General features: G+C 35.9%; 1 protein-coding gene across 2 annotated transcripts in view; it reads left to right on the top strand.

Moving 5' to 3' along the window:
• LOC113072486 (retinoic acid receptor alpha-A-like) overlaps positions 1-16,717 on the top strand; it is a 76,753-nt gene extending 60,036 nt beyond the window's left edge. For both annotated transcript variants that reach the window (XM_026245480.1, XM_026245481.1), the window contains exons 2-8: positions 5,664-5,812; positions 6,093-6,234; positions 12,721-12,881; positions 12,960-13,136; positions 14,159-14,363; positions 15,589-15,747; positions 15,885-16,717. In XM_026245480.1, the coding sequence (XP_026101265.1) occupies positions 5,664-5,812; positions 6,093-6,234; positions 12,721-12,881; positions 12,960-13,136; positions 14,159-14,363; positions 15,589-15,747; positions 15,885-16,087 (1,196 nt within the window). In that variant the 3' untranslated portion in view covers positions 16,088-16,717. The remainder of the gene's footprint in view (positions 1-5,663; positions 5,813-6,092; positions 6,235-12,720; positions 12,882-12,959; positions 13,137-14,158; positions 14,364-15,588; positions 15,748-15,884) is intronic.
• Positions 16,718-21,708: the final 4,991 nt, after the last annotated feature.

Here is a 21,708-nt window from a genome sequence, read left to right as displayed (position 1 = left end):
CAAATATGCCAAATATTAAATGTTTAGGGCCCTAAGAAACGTTTTATTTTTTTTCCTCACCATATGTTTTATTGTTACATAATTCTTTTTTTTAGCATTTAATTATTTAAATGCATAAAAAAAAACAATCTCTTAAAATCTTAAAATAGCCTTATGTGAAATGTTTTTTTTCCCTTCAGAAATTCTGTGTATTTACATTTTTCTGGTTATCAAACGAAGGCATAAAACATTCATGTAATTTATCTTTTCATTATTTAAAATTAAGCAAACTTATTTTTTTTTTTTTTTGGTAAACAAAGGGGATTTACTATTAAAAATAAAACATGGAAGAAATGTTGTATGATTATTCCTTAAAAAATTATGTTCGTTTCATTTTAATAGTAGTAGTAGTGGGCTATGTACATTCTGCTGAAAAATAGTAATAGATTTCTAGCAAACACTTTTATTTTACAGTTCTGTGTATGTGATACTGCAGTCTATGATGTGATATGAGCTAGTTTTACTCAAATCAAACTGTCAGATGCTCATGAAGTGACTCTCAGTGCAGTTCTGGAGATGTTCTCATATTTATTTAGTTAGAGGAAAGACGCTGAAATCAACGCAAGTGTCACGCACGCTTCCGTATGTTTAATGAATGAAGATGCGCTTCTGCGCCATTCATTGACACAGACACGCAGAACATGCAGGATTCATATTTAAATAGACTTTTCCGGGTTAATATTTGCAGATATTAGTCCATATCGCGATTTGATGTAAGTGCATGACCTACTTTTAATTCATTCAAAATTTGACAAATTCCGTGACATTCCGCGTTAAACTGTAAATTCCGTTTTTATGACTGGATTCCGCGATTCCGTCCACGTTTTCTGCATCGCGTAAATCATAGGGCCCTACACAGTAGACATCTGCCTGCTGTTCGTCCTACGCCTTAAAACCGAAGTATCTCAATATTAATGGAACCAGTTGTCCTTTTTTTTTTTTTTTTTTTTGACTAGTTCTCTACACGCGAGGGGAGGGGGGACAAAAGCAATTAAAGAGGCGGGGGGCGAGCGAGCGGGGGCGAGCACAGCAAAGTGGCGGAATCAGAATTAAATATAAACAATATATCGATATATACGATATGGCAAAATCCATATCGTGTTTAAAAAATATCTCGATATATTTTAAATATCGAGATATCGCCCACCCCTACACAGTATGCATTATGGTAATATGTTACTGAGCTATTACAAGGCATGAAATGTTAGTGTGAAAATGAAAAGTAAGATGATTAAAAACATTCAGGGCTTCGCGTAAAAAAAATAAAATTAAGAAGCTTGCACATGGAGAAAAACAGGGAGCGCGAAAGAGAGGGAGAGCGAGACAGCAAGAGAGGTCGTTGTTAATGAGCAGTAATGTGGTGTGTTATATAAGTGTTCTGTGTGTAATTTGGTTGACATAGAATACACTGACATAAACACTACAACACACACACAGTGTGCTCATTCTATTTATCCCTGTCTCACTTCATTCATCTCTCTTTCTGTCTCTCTGATGTAGTGGGTGTCCTGAGTGCATCTATTTGTTTGCACACACGTTATTATGCAGGCCCCGAACTGGGATATGCATTAAAACACAATTTTGTTTTGTTTTTATTTCTTTTTGCTCAGTCATATCATATTCAACTGTGGTTTTCTATTCAAGATTTTCTGTCGGATACTCCCTAAATATCATACTGTTGCACTTTAAATCATACTGTTGCACGTTAAAATTCTATATCCATGGCATGCCAGTTTATTGGGCAGATACAACTATACTGTCTAAAACATACTTAACACAAGAAAGTTAACACAAATGCTTCTAGGTTTTCAAGCTTAATTTTTACCCATCATTCAGAATGTAATGCATAACTCAAGTACATGTTACATTTACAAGATCTCAGGAAAAAGAATGCCAGACATTAATGTCTTGTAAAGTATGTTTCTGGCTTTCACAGGTTAACTTCCTGAGAAGTGAAAACACTGGCTCTGTAGTGTTGTCAAAACCTTGTTCTGTTGTCTTGAGCGACCGGCATGTCAACTTCTGACTCAGCTGGTGCAAGAGTTTGGGTGGGACTAACTGTAAATTGGTAAAAATAGAGTAAAAGATGGAGGTGGGATGGGAAACGTTTCTCTCTTACATTATTAGTCATTATTTGCATTTTAACTGAAAAGCACTTTACACAAACTTTACGGGTAATAAGTGGCTTGTTTGCTGTGGAAAATATTGGCACATAAACAGGACGGGCGTTCTTCAGAACTGACATTGCTACTTCCATGAGACTGTCTCCAATATTGGAATTTCAGAAACCATGTAAAAGATGCTCATGATTGAAAATCGGCTAATGTTTGCATAAGCAATCACCTAGAAACCACACAGGTGCTTGATTAAAAGAATGAAATCCTTCATAACTTAAGGAAATTTTGTATTGCCAAAAATGTGTCTTTATATATTTCTTTTACACTTATGAAGACCAGGGTAATTATAGTCAACTAAATCTGAAACTAAAACCATGAGAAACATTTTTGGCACTTAAAATAAGTTAATAAGAAATAAGAAAAAAAAACCTAATTTAGTTATAAATTATCATAAGTAAAACTATAATAAAAATGCATAAAAACTATAAAGATACATTTAAAGGACAATGATTATTTAATTATTTAAATAATAACTTAATAATAAAGCGCTAATAAAATGACAAAAACACAGCACAATTAATAAAGCTGTAAAATTAAAGATAAAAAATATATAAAAATAAACACTAATAAAGGCAAAAATCGTAATACTGAAAAAAAAACATTCCTGAAAAGAATGTTAAAAATAACCTCTTAAAGTTAGAATAAACTACAACTTCCCTTAAAAAGTGTGCATGATGTGCACAAGTACTCTAAAGTGACCATGATGATTGATAATATAAACATTGATTGGTAATTATTATGCCTGAAGTGAATTTTGCTCAATTCTAATTTCAGTAAGAACTCTACGAAATTGACTCTAATAGGGAACACCTTTTTTATTTTATAATTAGGCTTCATCATAATTTTCAGATGTAAAATATGTGGCGCATTATTATGGTAGATATGCTTGCAGTGCAAAAAGACGGCTAAGGTGTATTTCGATGAGTTGATCGTGAAGTCTTCTACGAGAACCACCGTACAATCAGATAATCAGATAACACCAATGCCTGTCATGTTCTTGGAAATGAACCTATTATTGTCATGAATCTAGCCCCAGACAACCCTAGACCCTGACAACCACCACCGACATCTTAACCTGTGATCGACAGTTTTGCGCAATTTCCTCAGAAAATGTAAACATCTACTTGATTAATATTATTTTTCTCCACCCACTCTTACCCCACCCCAATGGAGCAATTGAATGCTCATCATGTGGTCTTTAGTCATCTTCAGATTTTTGGCCTAGTTGGTGTTATGAACATTTTAGCGTGAACTCAGAGCAAGGCCTTTCTGATTTCACGCGTGGAGGTTTGTAGTGTCCATCCGTCCACTCAAAACAAACCTTTGGCTCTTCGAATGTCCCGGATGTTTTGCTCAATGATGTGGCTTTGCTTGTGTGTGCTTATCTTGGCTGTTATAGCCACATGTTTGAACAGCAGTTGTTTGATTTTCTCCTCCATTCTCTCCAATTCCTTCCTGCTCTCGTTGTCATTCTTCCTCCGTCCGTGGCTGAGTCAGCCTTTCATTCCGTCAGTCTGTTCCAGGACGTCTCTCTGAGTATTTCCTGCCCACAGAGAGACAGGCGGGAACATGCACATCGACAGTGTGTGTGTGTGTGCTGTTTCAGATATGCGTCTGCAGTCATTGTGTGTGTGAGATGTGCCCGACGGGGCCGACAGCAGTGGTGTGTAAATAAGAGTTCTATATTTAACTTCAGCTCACAAGTTGAGTTGCCCTCTGCTATGACTGGGACACACACACACACACATGCACGTGAAAGAAAGTGCTGCCAAACCAGCAAGAGAGGCAAGCACGTACTTTCACCTCGGGTACCCTCTCCACAATTTTTAATTTTTTTTTCGAAGCACAGAAATGCACACATTGTGCACTGTTGAGAACACTGAAATATCACTATTATTTGTAGGCATCTATTGTCCAGGAGTTTCTACAGTATGCAAGATTTAATTGAGTGATTCCCAAGTCATGTGTGAATGCTGATTGAAAGCGTTTCAGTGTTAGCTTTTTAAAACCTACATTTTTCAGCAAACAGCCATTGCACAATTGAATTTACATACTTGACAATGGTATTATACTCATCTTTATGATATTATGTTGCAATACTGGTATACTTTTCTTACAACATTACAAACACTAGTGAAATATGATTTGTGATCCAATGCTGGAAATCTTCCTTTGTGCCAAATTATAAATAATATACTCTTCTGATTTACTGATATACAGTATTCACTTTCTGATAGACAGACATGTTGATGCAGTGGTATCATATGTGGTATTTTCATGCTCGATTTTTTTTTAATCATTTTAAAAATAATAATGTTGTTAAAGAAAAATAAGACAATTAAGTGTTGGATAAATAATAAATGACTAATTTAAATAAGAATTATATAATTGCACTGATTATTTAATAATACATAATTGTTGATAGATAAAAAATGAATTTGAGAAAACTGAATATATTAATAATAATAGTAATAACAGATAATAAATAATACATCAATATAATTAAAATATACTAATAGTTAAATGATGTTTAAACAGAAAAATGTGAATACTGAATAACAATCATATTAATGTTACATAAATATATTTGATAATAGTATAAATATATAAATATATTTAAAAAAATAATAATATATATATATATATATATATATATATATATATATATATATATATATATATATAGAATAATAATTTTAGATTAAATTTTAGATTAGATAAAAAAAACTTAATATAATAATAATTAGTAGTAATTTTATTTATTTGTTTATTGCTATTACTACTACTAATAAAACCACTACTGCTACTGTTACTATAAATGTGGAAGATTTTTGTAGTTGCTCGGTCTGCTCACCTTCCCATGAGTGGTTTGAATGGTGTTGGTAACCGTGTTCGTCTCTTGTTTTGATGTGTGATGTCTGGCTAATTATCATCAGCACAAATGTGTCACACGTGTTTAATGAATGCGCTAAGATCATTTGTGTGTCTCTGACAGAAGCTCAGTTCCTCTAGAGGAGCTGCTTCAGGACTTCTACATCTTTGATCTCTCCTGTAATGTTCCCAATCCCACACAGCAGCGCCTCAGTGTGTGATGCTCCAGCACAGGGGTCAGGGGTCAGGGTTAGGGATGCCTCCTAGATAAATAGGAGAGTCTGCTTTATTCAACATGGTTTGAAATTTGAGGTTTATAGAATTTTTTTTTTTTTTTTTTTTTTTTGGTTTGGTTTGGTTTGGAAAAGCTATTTTTAACAAAAGTTTTATTTGAATGCCTATGCTTGACAAAAATTATATTAAAAGGAATTTTAATTCAGATATCATCATAGACAATATGTATTCCAGTTACAGTCTGAATGAATAGATTTTTAATGTATTTTTTGAATACAGTAATAATAGACGCGCACACACAAAAGTCATGTCATTGACCCCTAAACTCTCTCACTTTCACAGCTATTGAAACCCAGAGTACGAGTTCAGAGGAGATCGTCCCGAGCCCACCCTCTCCGCCCCCTCCTCCTCGCATCTATAAGCCCTGCTTTGTGTGTCAGGACAAATCTTCAGGGTACCACTACGGCGTCAGCGCCTGTGAGGGCTGCAAGGTGAGTGACGGGACCCATTCTCATGTGTCTGACCCAAAACTAGCAACACTACTAACATAGCTTAGCTTTTAAAAATACAGTGGTATCCGTTTTTACAGTAAGCTATTATTATTATTATTTTCTTAAAAGTAGAGAAGAATAACAAAGTACTGTTTAGACACAGTATAGTAGTGAAAAGCACCTTCAGAAGAAAACATTGAGTTGTTTTGACAAATGACTGGCATTTTCTTGAATCTCATGGAGATTGTCTCACAGTCACAATTGTGTCGCTTGTGTTTAGGGATTCTTCAGGCGAAGTATTCAGAAGAACATGGTCTACACGTGCCACAGAGAGAAGAACTGCATCATTAACAAAGTCACCCGCAACCGCTGTCAATACTGTCGGCTGCAGAAGTGCCTTGAAGTGGGAATGTCCAAAGAATGTGAGCAGTGCATCAGTAATACTCTCTCTACAGCTGAAGTAGTCCTGCCAAAATATGAAACGGCAAGCAGAGATAGGAGTACACACACACACACACACACACACACACACACACAGTCAGTGCCTCCCTCTGGCTATACGAGAATATGTCTCCACACAGCTAGGCACTGTCAGACTTGAGAAGTTAATTGTGAGAGGTGAGAAAAAACACACACACACACACACTCGCAGGTCTACAGCATAGGTTGTGAATGTGTGTTTGTTCAGAAATCTTTCCAGACAGATTCGAAGCGCTCTCACCATCAAGTGGACGTGAGTCTCTACTGCAGAAAGAGACACACATGCCGTGTTTTTACAGAGGGATAGGGAACAATCCAGCATCATGTCAGAGGGTGTGTGTATATCCGGGTGACACGTTGAGCTCACATTTAACCCCAAAAGCCAATAAAGAAAGATAGAAATAGCTCATTTTCAGTAATGATTAGGTATGCACCGAAATAAGATTTTAACAGAAAAAAAAATTATGATAATAGAGTGTTTCTGTGGCTCAGTGGTAGAGCTTTGTTAGCAGTGCAAAAGGTTGTGGGTTCAATTCCCAGGCAACATGCATACTGTAAAAAAATAAATAAAATAAGTCGCTTCTGCTAAATGCGTAAATGTAAATGCAATGTAAATGATAATTAAAAACTAAAAAAAAACACTCAAAAAAAAGAAAATTTATGTTAACTTTTTTACTATATATATTTTTTTTCTACTCCAATTTGTTGAAGTATTTAAAAAACAAATTAATAAATTATAGTTAATATATTTTTTTATGTATATTTAAATATTTAAACTATGGCTGTAATAACTTGTTTTATACACATTTTATTCAAACAGTGAAGCCATGTTAAGTAAATAGCATATTGAATGGACATTAAATGGCTTTCCTGAGGTAAATGTAACATCAAGCTGTTTTACTGACATATTTCTGCAGTTGAAACACTGATTTAGTGTTTCCATGAGACATGATTTCAGTACCTTCAGTAGGGTTGCATGGTTAATCGAAATTAAATCGCGAAGGCGATAAATCACGATCAGGCAGAAGCTGTGATTGTCCATATCCATATCTTTCAGTGAAGCACGTTTCTGTGATCAGCAGTAAATCTCCATCCGAAATTCCTTAAGAAATCCAGGAAATGCCTATAGTAGTTGCAGAATAAACACGAAACAAAATCACTGTGATTCAGAGATTTTCAGAATGCATCTTGAGCTTAATTGTTATAGCAGATGTCGCTCTAATATAATTTTTATCCGCACTCTCAGATGCTCATGAAAAAGAGTGCTAAAGAGCACTTGTGTGTTCGGCTGAGTCATGTAAAGTTAATTTCACCTCAGCTCAGAAAGCTTTTATGACACAAGATTAATGTAAACACAGCCCACTGTGAACACCCTTCTAATTTGCTTCAACCTTTTCGAAGTTTATGAATGATTATTTTAGGTATTTTAGGCAAAATGCAAATGTGATACTCATCTTATACAACAGTTCATTAAGAAGTTAATATTGTGTTATTTTAGACACAATGTTGACTGTTTTGCTCAATTTTGCCAACCAAAATAACTCTGTTATCTGTCACACACCGATCGGTCTGATGGTGATGACTCGCTTCAAGTCGAACAAGCCTAATGAATCAATGAACCATTCATAAAGAACAATTTACTTCTAAATGAATCAGCCATTTGAACGAATCAAATGAATAAATTAATGACTCGATGACTTAATCATTAAGACCTTACCACCACCTACAGGCAATTTTAGTTTATTATTTAGAGTATCATTTCATTAAAGAAATCATTTAATATTTTCATAGAAATAATAACAAAATGAAGAAAATAAATGATTCAAGTTAAAGTTCACCCAACCAAAAATGACAATTCTGTCATCATTTACTCACATGTTCCAAAAGAGTTTATGTAATTTTATCAAACAAAATATTTCTTGCTGAACCTACTTTTTGTAATCTCTGTTTGATGCTTTGCACAACAATGACTTTAAATTATGTATTTTTCTCAGAGTAATTTATCCTAATTTGATGTGTGATTAATTAGATTAGATTAATTAATCACCACATTATGTCATTAATTAAATAAAAAAATGTCTTAATGATCCTGAAACTAGACATGTAATTCATGGGTTAGTGACTTGCATTTGTTCTTGACAGGTTTCATGTAGTTCTTTCGGTGATCACATGCATGTCAAGCGTGACACTATGGACGAGTCTGACATTTACATGCACATGGATGTCTATAGGCATCATGTCGAGATTGTGTTTCCATGCAGAGATGACCCATCAGATCATTCACAATGATGACACACACTCGAGAGTTCATATGAATTCACACCTCTTGACTCATAGTACATTTACAAAATGATGCACAGCAGTATTTTCACACTTCACTTCCTGCATAACTTCTGTAATAAAACACACACATACATACATTGATTTTCAGCACAGCATGCTGGGTTCTATCTGCTCCAAATGCATTAGACACACAACTCATCTGCCGCTGCTGAGGAGGAAGAGAAATTGTGAAAAAAGAGGAGTGGAGAGAGTGGGAACGGAGGGAGGAAACATTGACATTTTTATCTTTTCATTGAATTTCATCTTTGTGATGGACGATCTGCCAGCGCTTTAATTTTCTCCTCTAAAATTATCCCTGTCAAGAGCCTCATGCACATGCGCACACACACCGACACACACACACACCCTGAAACAGACATATGGGAGCGTTAAGGCCCGTTCAAAACAAGACGAATGTTTGTCACAAATATTTTTTTTGCGATAAACATTTTAATTAGAGTCCGCAGTTCTTAATGTATCTGTTCAGACCAACATGAACATTTGCATGTTGTCAACATAACAGAGGGGTTCTAAACTCTTTTCCATCACACTGGGAGGAAACCCGCTGACCAATGAGATTTGCGCTTTTAGTCATGTGCCAAGAGCAACTGCTTTTACATAAGACTATGACTTGGTGCCTCTCACTACTTTTATCAATTAGCAATGAATAGCAGAAGAAAATCATAACCAACAGTGGAGATGGATATTCAGCGGCTGTTGTTTTTATGTTTAATATTGGAATTAGGGCTGCAGCTAACCATTGTTTTTTGATCCATTCAACTATAGTATTTTTTTTTTTTTTTGATTAGTCGAATAATCAAGCATTGTTAAAGTGAACCTATTATGGATTTTTGACATTTACCTTTCATGCAGTGTGTAACACAGCTCTAAGTGAATGAAAACATCCTGCAAAGTTTTCAATCTGAAAGTGCACTGTGAGTTACTGTCTCTCAAAAGAAAGAGTCGATTCTGAATCATTGAGACGAGTCATTTTTAAAACAGATCCCAAGCCGTTTCATGTTGACAACAGCAAAAAACATTCGCATATTGCCCACCCACTTGGTGTTTTCGCATTGGTCTGAATGAAAAATGCTAATTCATTCATAACCACTAGGTGCTGCTTTTGGGGCGGTAAAAATAGCAGTTTCCCTGGTAACATTGTACACAAAGCAGCACTGTGCTCACAAACGCTGCTTTATCAGGCATTACAGGCATGATGAATTGAAAATAAGACCAATCGGACCAGTCACCGCAGATAAGCATAAGGCAAAGGAGGGGTTTGGAAAAATTAATCATTAAACAAATCGTTTGGGAGTCATTGAGCACATACGGTATAAATAAATGCATATTATAAGACAATAAAAGTTTATTTTGACCTTGCATGCATGTCAACCTGTTGTTGGGGACTCCCAAAGCCAAAATATTAACCTTTCATAATCCATAACAGGGGCACCTTAAATTCTGTTTATCTAAATTTAGTCTATAAAATTCACAGACACTAATCCATATTGTGTTTTTAAGTGTATAGCCCTACTTTTGATTTATTCATACAAAATTTGCCAAATTCCATGCTGTTCCACATTACACAGAAAATGACTGAATTATGCTTCCGTGTTTCTCGCATCACTGAAATCATATGGCCCTCCTTCAGCATATTTTTGAAAATGATACTGAATCTTACCAAAACAATCAAATGAAATCATGATTCCATTTTTAGTTGCGTCATTTAGTAAAGAATCATAATTGTAATTGAATCATTCTCAGAGCAGATATTTACACCGCATCACTGTATAACACTGATATTTACACCCCGTTTGTATTTTTTTCTGCAGTGATGTTGAGAACACAATACACAGGCCCAAAAACCTCCATGCAAGTCTGTTAACGTAGATACTTAAGCCCCGTTCACACCAAGAACGATAACTATAAAGATAACGATATTAGCGTCCACACAAGCAAACGATATCGTCTGTTTATTCTGAGCACACGTGCGTCTGCCGCTTTAAATCCTCAAGCTCGTTTATAGCAGGGTGGATTCTGATTGGATGTCAATGTTTGTATCGTTCAACAGCTGGAATTTTTTTTTCTTAAAATGATTCCAACGATACCGTTTCTCTATGTCTTTATCGTTATAGTTGTAGTATGGACTCTGCTATTCTTTAATATTTTTAGAACTATATCTTTATCGTTATCTTTATAGTTATCTTGCTTGGTGTGAAGCGGACTTAAAGCTCAATTTCACACATTTTTTCAGTCTGAAATATCAAAGCACAATTCATATTGCATCTCAGGTACGGTACAGCTGTTTTAATAGCGCAGACATTTGAACATAACTCTATTGGCCCCTTGGGTTTGTTAGAGAACTTGTCAAGAATGTGTGTTAAGTATTAAACAACAGAAATGTGCACTTGGCATTTGCGTACTAGCATAGAACACATTTCTGCTCGTTAGCATGTTTCTGGCTACATCATCACCAATTCCAGTGTGTAAAAATCACCTTTCCAAAAACACACTAAATACTCATCATATTGCTGGAGAAAGAGCTGTTTCTTCCCCTCTCTCTCTCTCTCTCTTGCTGCAGGTCTCTCAGTAGCGCTTGTGCATGAGTGATGGTGCAGCCAGGCTAATAGTTCTTTAATGACTTCATTAAATTGTGTTTTGCGGCTTATGATCGCTGCGCCAATCTGTCACAGGGGCTAATGTAGGCACGTTAAGATAGCCCACTTTTATTTAGGAATTAATTCCGCATCTCCAGAGGCCTGAGAGAGAGATGCAGGGAAGGTCCGGTTGTTAGCGGAGATTGGAGAGAAAATAATGCCATGGCATTACAGTGTGTTTGTGTGTGTGTGTGTGTTTGTGTGTGTGTGTGCTTCATATAACGAGATTAGATTAGCTCTGGGTCTTATGAAACCTGTGGTGATCTATCAGCATTATGTACGACTTCATCCACCCGCTCTATTCATCAAACTTACAAACACACACCCCGCAGAGACAGAGTGAGACAGAGAGAGAGTGTGTTTGAGATGGTAGTGATGGAGGGGGTGTGATGGCATTTCTTCTTCCTGTCCTTTTTCTTCCTTTTTTTCTCACCTTTCCTCCCCTCGTGATTTGTCTTCACAGATGTGATGTGCTGGCTCTAACACGTTTCCTCTATCTGTCTGTCTGTCTCATCTCACTCCATTACTGCTGGTTACTGCATCTCAAACGGCCTTTCACTGCTACGCATGCAGGTTTTCTCTCTTTTTTTTGTTTTGTTTGTTCCACCCATCACTCATTCTTTCCTCTCTGTCTTCTTGAGATCTCTTTTCTTTTCTGCCCTCTTCATTTCTCTCTAAAATGCCATGGCCACACATCTCACTGTGATGTCAAACTTATATTGTGACGATAATACAGTATATGATTAGGCTAAATGTTTTAAATATTGTAAAATACGCCAATGTTCAATAAAAAGTAGTAGTAGTAATAAATGCATGTTCTTTTCTGCCCACTTCACATTCTCCTGAAATTACATGTCACTGTGATGCCTATGTTATCATACGATTTTGGATAAAATATGATTAAATTATTTCAGAATTTAATATTATAAACAACACCTATGTTCAATTAAAAATAACTTATTACTAATATAATATTTTTTATTATTATTATCATCATTACTGAGTTATTATTGCTTGAAAAAAATATTATATTTAATAAAATGATCTAAAATTAATTCTAAAATGTAGCTTTTAAAATTGTATTATTATTATTATTTACTATTATTCAAGGCACATACAGTTAAATATTTCTAATAAGAGGGACAAAATATTCTTTACTTAATGTTATAGTTCTTACAGAAACGTGATTCTTTTTTTTCATTTTTTTTTTTTTTTTGAGGTACAATTCATTATGATATGCTCAAGACACAAATGACTAGAGGAACATCTTACTATATCTGTGTCAGAAGTAGATGAAAATCTACATCTCTGAATGTCATCTGAAGATCAAGAATTGTATTTTGTAGGAAATTTGCATTTATTTAAAAAGTAGTATTAAGAAACTTAAACAGACATTAGAATATGTACATTGAACATTGACCTTTGTTGTCTGCCTTTTTGTCTGTGTAGCGGTGAGGAACGACAGGAATAAGAAGAAGAAAGAAGAGAAAAAGCAAGAATGCACAGAAAGCTACACGCTGAGCCCAGACACAGAGCAGATGATTGAAAGAATCAGGAAAGCCCACCAAGAGACCTTCCCCTCGCTTTGTCAACTCGGCAAATACACCACGGTAAGAGCGTGCGAGGGCTGTATGATATACTCTGTGATCTAGTAGTATATATTGAATCTTGCCCCTCTCTGTGTATAGAGTAACAGCTCCGAGCGACGCGTGTCACTAGACGTGGATTTGTGGGATAAGTTCAGCGAGCTCTCCACCAAGTGCATCATTAAGACGGTGGAGTTCGCCAAGCAGCTGCCGGGATTCACCACCCTCACCATCGCAGACCAGATCACACTGCTGAAAGCCGCGTGCCTCGACATACTGGTGAGAACTAAAGCATAAAACAAAACAAGACTGAGGCCCCGTCCACACGGAGACGCGTTTCTGTGAATACGCACACATTTTTTATCGCATAGGCGTTTCGTCCACGCGCATCCGGCATTTTCGTAAGGTGAAACCGCTATTTTTTGAAACCGGGTCCCAGAGTGGATAAATTTGAAAACGCCGTCTTTGCATTTTCGTCTGGATGGCTAATCCATATATTTTCAGAAACGATGACGTCATCAGCCCACGTCTCCCACCTAGTCAGACACCTCTACGTCACGTTACAACAAGAAAAACATGAACAAACACTGAACGATTGTCTTTTTATTAAATAACATTAACACAGATTAATAAATGTATTGTTCCATGTTCGTTTGTGTACCACACGCAAGGTTTATGAGCATAGTCCAAGTCTTCTTCTCCGTTTTTAGTGTATCTCTGTGTCAGAATTACAGCGCCACATACTGGTCTGGCATGTGTACTATATCATTTTGCGGTTTCGTGTGGATGCGGATATTTCTTGAGACGAGGAAAAAAAAGATCGGATTGGGGTAAGCTCCGTCTCTGTGTGGACGGGGCCTGAGGCTCACATTTGAGTCATTGAAGGATGCAGGTTCTAATCCCACATGCATTCCCTTGTGAAAAAGTACACATGCAGTTGTACTTCATCATAACATTTTGTTAATAAAAGGCAACTTAATTGTCCTCCTGAATTAGCATTATTCCATGTGGTGACATAATTTCAAATAAAACAGGAAGAGAGGGCGGGAGATATCTAGCAGCCCCGCCCACTTTTCAAATAGCCAATAGCGTTTTGTTTATATCTGCTCGGGCCAGAGCCATTGAGCTCAATAAAGCCGCATTTGACAGCCACGGTCTATTAGATTACCCCCTAGATTCAATATGAAACTCTTGGTAAAACACAATAGTGGTCATAATCATGTTGAGGCTGTGTAGTTGTAAAAGTTGTTAATATATGCAGAGTTAAGATCGAAACGTCTCCTCTCTGTTTCTGTTTTTAGATTCTGAGGATCTGTACCCGCTACACGCCTGAGCAGGACACCATGACGTTCTCCGACGGGTTAACGCTGAACAGAACGCAGATGCACAATGCTGGCTTCGGTCCGTTAACAGACCTGGTGTTCGCCTTCGCCAATCAGCTACTACCGCTAGAAATGGATGATGCAGAGACGGGACTGCTCAGTGCTATTTGCCTGCTCTGTGGAGGTACTGTTTTGGCATTTCTTGCATTAATAAATGTCACATACAATGCACATTGCTATATGCTGGGGAAATATATAAGTTTGAAATAGTACGATTATTTAATGTTTTTGTAAGAAGTCCATCATACTCACCAAGGCTGTATTTATTTATTGAAACATACAGTAAAAACCATAACATTGTGAAATATCATAATTTAAAATAAGTTTTCTATTTTTAATATATTTTAAAATGTAATTTATTCCTGGGATGGCAAAGCTGAATTTTCAGCAGCCACTAGTCGTTAGTGTCACGTGATCGTTCCATGTTTTTGATACATGGACCTCTAGTGCTGGGCAGTGTTTGGCGGTGGTATTGCACCTCTCATGCTCAAATAACATATAGTGAACATATATATTATATAAACTCACAAAAACATTGCCAGGTCAGATTTCACCACAAAATCAGAGGAAGAAATTATATTTAGCATGAAGAGAACCTGTTTCCATTTAAATAATTTACAAAAAAATATTTTAAATCTAAAAAATAAAAATATTTTAAATTATTTTTAAAGTAGCAACTGTTTTTTTCCTTCCAAAATATTCATAATTTAAGACAATATTTAAAAATCTTTTTAGTATTTATTGTGCAGTTTAAATAATATAATAATGTAAGATTATTAATGTATGTTTTTATTTGATATTTAGAAATGACATTTACATTTTTTTTTTTTTTTTTTTTTTACTAAAATCATAAAGACTGTAAAATAAATACAAAATATTTTTTTACGAATTATGGGATAAAATATTAATAGAACATATATATTAAATAGAACATATAAATTCAATTCAATTCAATTCAATTCAATTAATGCATTTAGCAGACGCTTTTATCCAAAGCGACTAACAGTGCATTCAGGCTATCAGTTTTTACCTATCATGTGTTCCCGGGGAATCGAACCCCCAACCTTGCATTTGATAATGCAATGCTCTACCAATTGAGCAACAGGAACATATAGATGATGTAACAATACAATAAAAATCTATTCTAATAAAGCAAGTTTTTTTTGGGGGGGAGGGGGTGAAAGATGACCTGAAAAGTTACTTTACAGATTTTTTTTAGACCCACCCCTAAACAGATCAATTCTCCATGATTTGCTTAGTCTGGATGTGTGCCTATAAGCTCTCTTACCACAACCTGTGAGTTTTTGAGCTGAATATGAATATGAAGTGGTGTTTGTTGGTTTGTGCAGATCGGCAGGACCTGGAGAAGGCCGATCAGGTGGATGTTCTTCAGGAACCGCTGCTGGAAGCACTGAAGATCTACGTGAGGAACCGGAGGCCACACAAACCTCACATGTTCCCTAAGATGCTGATGAAGATCACCGACCTGAGGAGCATCAGTGCCAAGGGTGAGTCGAATTCATCCACATGACTTATTCACGGATGAGTTCTAATCCTATTTGTCTAATATTACTGCAAGAAAAATTCAAGTGTAGCTACTTGAAAAATTAAATTTAAAACGGAATTAATGTTTCATCTCTCACAGGGGCAGAGCGTGTGATCACCTTGAAGATGGAGATTCCCGGCTCCATGCCTCCCCTTATTCAGGAGATGTTGGAGAACTCTGAGGGTTTGGAGAGTTCCTCTGGGGGCAGCAGTTCACGGGCCGCCAGCGCCCGTCCAGGCAGTGTTAGCCCCTCCCCTTCTCCAAGCTCCGCCCAGAGCAGCCCACCCACGCAGTCACCATGACAGTCATCATTGTTGCCATCATTAGCCACTGACTATTATGTGCCCTCCACGACACGGCACGCGCTCATATTGTCGCTCCTCTGCCCATGTTCCTCAGAGACTAAGGGGGGGTCAAAGATGTGTCGCTGGAACTTTGTTGCTTTCTTTATAAAGAAATCACAGACTGTGTTTGTATTCCTCCTCGATTTCGCCACTCTGTTGCTGAGTCCCTTTGGATGAAGGGAGGACAACCGCTGCAGGGTGAAGACAGAATGTGCAAAAATAAATGGACAAATGTATAGAAGGAATTAAAGGACTTTTCTTTCATTTTGATTCTTATGGCCTGGACTCCTGTTTCAAATGACCAGAAACTGATTTCCTACAAACTAGAAATATATCTAAATATAGAGAGAGAAACCGTGGAATGAATGTGTCCGAGAACTGAATGAAATGTGGACTTCATGTAAAGATGCAAATGTATTTCCTTACTTTTTCTCTTTATGCCTGTGAAAGGACAACGAGTGAATTGTTTTATCGCAGCCTGATGATGATGTTTTTCATGGAGAAAAAAAAAAAAAAAACATTGGAAAGAATGTTAATTTCCACTCACAAAATTGTGCAAAGAAAATATAAAAATGGTCGCAGCAAACACCATTTGTGTGATGTGTCCTTCTTGTTCTACGTTTTTTAATCTACTAGCAAATACCACAAAGATTCATATTATATTTAATACAGTGTGTATTGCTTAATATTTTGGGAAATAAAGTATTGAAAAAGGTTGTTCCATTGAAGGTGTTTAACAGCTGCGCAAAGTTGGTTTTTTTTTGCCCAGATTTAGTTAAAAATTACATCACACCTTATTGTGTATATTCTGGCCTTCGATCTAGAGAGCATTTGATTTGACAAAAAGTAGTGTTACTTAGCTATTTTTGATCTGTGACCATAAATGTTAACACCAAAAATGTGTATATCTTCTACCAGTCAAATGTAGGAGTACACTAGTATACTGATGCTAACTTCAAAGCTAGCGTGAACCAAAAGTCACAAATCTCGGAGCTTTGCTTCATTAAGTAACAGGCTGAAGAATTACAGTTGTGACATGTACTGTGCAGATTTTAATGGACAAAGATGAACTGCAATTGATTTCTTCCAGACTGCTTTACAAAGCTTGGACGTAATCACCAGGGACAAAAAGATGTGGTTCTGATTAACAGAAAGGTAAGGATAGAACGGAATCTGGAACATCATTTCAAGATCTCTTTTCTTCAAATCAAAGATAGAGTGATCTCGGACAGTAAGGTGACATTCATACAATGTTCTGTTTACATTCAACTATTGATGACACTTTGTTTTGGAGTGTCCTTGTTACATGGTAAATGATCTTACTATAGTAAGAAGAGTAAAGTACACATTACACTTTATTTGGTAGCACTTTATTTTACAGTCCTGTTCCTCATGTACATACTGTGCACTTATTATAGTTATTACAATAACTATGTAATAGCTAGGTACTAACCCTGAACCTACCCCTAAACCTAACCATAACCCATGTAGTTACCTTGTGTTACCAGAACTTTCTTAGATAAAGACACTGTAAGTACACTTTAAGTACATGTTAGTACACGTACTGTAAAATAAAGTGCAACCCTTTATTTTAAGGTTTCTTTGATACAGTGTAATTATACATCTAATTACTGAGTAATATTAATTGACTACATGCACTTGGGATTACTTGCATGTAATTATGCATCATTAATTGTCATTATAATAGTAAGTACATGTATGGTGTAACAAGGACACCTTTAAATAAAGTGTTACCAAAACAACTAACCCTAACCATATAACCCACAACCCTATATTCACATAACTCATGTGTAATGGCATTGTAACAAGAACACTTTAAAATAAATTGTAACCGAAGCATCATTCGCTTAAAACTGAAATTTCAATATTTTGGATTTACACCGAAATTTGAATGAACGCTTAGAGCACACATGACTGATGACAGTAACAGTGAACCAACATTGACTTGAAGTTGGTCACAAAATCGTGCAATTCTCAATATCATAAGTGATATTTTCTCATTAGACTCAGATGCAGCCTATACACATTTGTTTACTGACCTACGTAAAAGGAAACGTGCATGTTTTACACACACACACAAATAATTATATATATAAGATTTTATTCTTTATTATATTTTGGTTTTATGTGCTTGTAATCTGCTGCCATTTTGGTAGAAGAGGTTTATATCTTAATGGGATAATTCCTGGTAAAGGATAAATATATAAATACAATTTAAATGCCTGATGTACTTAAACAAATCTACCTCATTACAACCCATTCTCACTCCAAAGGCGTCAAAAACCGAAGCATGGTCAAGCGCCCCTAGCGTCACTTTTATGACGCCAAATGTGCCTCTCGGCGTCGACTATCGAAGCACTACGACCTTCATTGCTTTCAGTGGGAAACTTTTGGCGTCAGAATTCGACACGAGGACAGGAGATGTTTATCGCTATGAAATCACGTTCAAGAAGTCTCATTCAGCACACATCGCGCGATACTTGCTATCAGTTCCACAGTTTGGGTGAGTAGTCGTAAATACGCTCTTTTAATGCCTTTTATCAAATGTATTCTGTCTTCTTTATTAATCAGACTAGTGCTATATGTTTAATCGCTGTATTATATCGGTCATCCGCGGCTGTCTTTGAGTTTCATTGCGTTTAAATAAATGAACACAGCTGCTAATTAGTGTGATTAAACTCTATCTGTCACGTGACGTGTCATAGACCTTCGATCCTTTTTATATTATTATTAATTTCAGGATCAATGATGTAAGTTGTATTTGTAGTAAAATCATGGTAATCACGACACAATAATAAATGAAATGTGAAGTTAAAACACAGTAAATGGGACATTAGTAACTGTAACTGTAGTTTTACTATGATATATTAATAATCAATACAACAATACAATAATCACCAAACCAGCTATGTTTGTATCACTGTAATGCTAGTGTTTTTATGTGCTTTTATATGACAGATATCACAGTAATCATGTGTTCTGTACCATGCTTTTAATACCTTTTAATGTGAATCCAAAAAAAAAAAAAAATCAAATTAAAAATAAATAATAAAACATGTATTTTTCCATCTTGCAGTTCATTCATATCAGTTTATATATATATATATATATATTTTTAATATATATATATATATATATATATATATATATATATATTTATTTTCATATATATATATATATATATATATATTTATTTCATATATATATATATATATATATATATATATATATAAATATTTTGCTCACAGATCATTATTAACATTCTGTATATAATTCAATTTTATTTTCTCTCCCCTTTTTTATTATTTATATTTTTAGCTGAAAAGACATAAAGGCAGTCAGCCCAGTGGTGTTTCTGGAGAGGGATTCCTTCAGAAATGGAGAAGACAGAAAGCTGCGGAGGCAGATATATGCAGCAGTAAGTCTGTGATAGTTTGTCTCTTTTATCAAAAATTCCTGCTGTTATAATTTGTACAGCATTTGTTGTTTCTTAAACTGTTGCACTGTCCAAATACCCACACTTGCCATCTTTTCACTTGACCACTTGATTACTTATTTGACGTCTTTCCTGTATTTGGCCTAGTGTTCGAGTGAGCATGATGACCACGAGTGTGTGTCGAACTTTTCATGACCTGATGACTGTGTTTCCCAATCCTGATCCTGGAGAAGCCCAGCACTGCACGGTTTTGGCGTCTCTCTTATCTGCCTTGGAGTCTTCACTGATGAGCTGATGAGTTGAATCAGGTGTGTTTGATCAGGGAGACATCTCAAATGTGCAGTGTTGGGCTTCTCCAGGACCAGGATTGGGAGCCACTGCCTTATGGGACACTTATGTGTTTAAAGAGATTTTTAATATCTAATTATCAATATTTCACATACTGTACATTGGACAGCTTTCCATGACCTCTTGTGAGATCTCGGCAAAAAGTCTGACGATTTATTCCAAAACATGATGCATGATGGGATACACTAAGCTTTGTATAGCGCTCCGGAGCAGTATTGGAGAGGTTTAGTGTGTGTTAAGGACGCTGTGCTTTGGCATTATTAAGACCGGGGACAGTCTCGTTCACACACTGTCACGTACACACACTCTCAAGTGGCCAAGACTGCAAGTGTGGGTATCTGGACAGGGTCAAAGTCTTAAAAATGATCCCTAAACACATCACAGTCTTAATAATCCAGTTTAACACTTGTATGATATTGTACAAGCCCCAGGACGGTCTCATCTGACACTATCAAAAGAATTCATATGACTATAGCTTGTTATTAATTACTTGCTTTCAATAATGGATTCATTTAACATTTAATTATACAGCATCTTTACAGAGGTGTAATGTACAAGCTGCACGTAATTAATAATATGTCCTTCCTTCTGTCTTACAGGATTTTTTCCAGATAATGCTGTTCTTCTTTTTCAGGTCTAAAATATCGAGCTCAACAGCTATTTTAAGAGCCAACCCTCACAAACCTTCCTAAAAACTAAAAGAGCTATTACTGAGTCTCAGCGAATCTTGCCATGATCAGCTCTTCCCAGGTACATTTGTTTAGAATATTTTTTAATCAACATTTACTCCTCAAATGCTCTGGTCTGAATCTTACTTTAAATTAACTTAATTATGTTTAATGAGCAACATTAATTGCACACAGAGTAAGTAGAGATTTTCTTGTTTGACAGAAGAGAAGGAAGACCAAGGAAATGATTTGCTCAGGATGAGAAATGAAGATGGCCATCTTGAGCTCAAACAAACAGAAGTCCTCTGGTATGTGTGTGTTGAAGCAATGCTGTGTTATACAACATTTTATGATGATCTCTCACAGAACTGGTCATGTCAGCCTTGATTTCGTTTTATACTATTACAATTACAGCATGTTAGCAAAGTGTGACTGGACATTTTTAATATTATGTTTTTAAAAACACACCACCTGTTTTAAAAGCAGACAAGTATCATGAAATTGGTTTAGTTGATGTAAACACCAATTGACATTATTTCATTGTTTTGTAAATGTTATGTTATAAATTGTGAATTGATAGTTGATTGGTTTGAAGCCAGGCATTACACTGCACAGACTAAAACACATTTGTGAGAGAAGTCAGGAACTTTGGAGAAAGATTCTAGAGGAAGAAAACACATTTACTGCAACAAAAGATGAATTCTAGAGTCTCTGAGAACTACAAATGCTAATGTCTCATGAGCAAGACCTTTGCTTCTGTAACTTTTTCTTAATTCTTGCAGAATGACATTTTTATTGCAGTATTTTAATTTTTACAGATGATCTCATCAGCCATATGAGGGGTTTTGACCAAGTGATGCTCTTGAAAGGAGAGAAAGAAGAGGATGTTGTACATTCTCTTCAGAGAAAAAGCTTCTCAAAAGGTCTTAAAGCAGCTTGAAGAATGGTAAGTGTACAGTACTACAAGGGTCATAGTTGCTCACCCTGCTAAAACCACACAGAACATAAGCTGAGCTCTCTGTCCATTAAACAACTTCTTCTGCATTGTGTGTTTCACTTTGACCAGGTCTGGGATGTTAGGACTGAGAGATCCTCTGGCTGAGAAC

Source organism: Carassius auratus, unplaced genomic scaffold, assembly GCF_003368295.1.
Source record: "Carassius auratus strain Wakin unplaced genomic scaffold, ASM336829v1 scaf_tig00009130, whole genome shotgun sequence".
Taxonomy (NCBI): Eukaryota; Metazoa; Chordata; class Actinopteri; order Cypriniformes; family Cyprinidae; genus Carassius; species Carassius auratus.
This window is presented reverse-complemented; position numbering and strand designations above follow the sequence as displayed.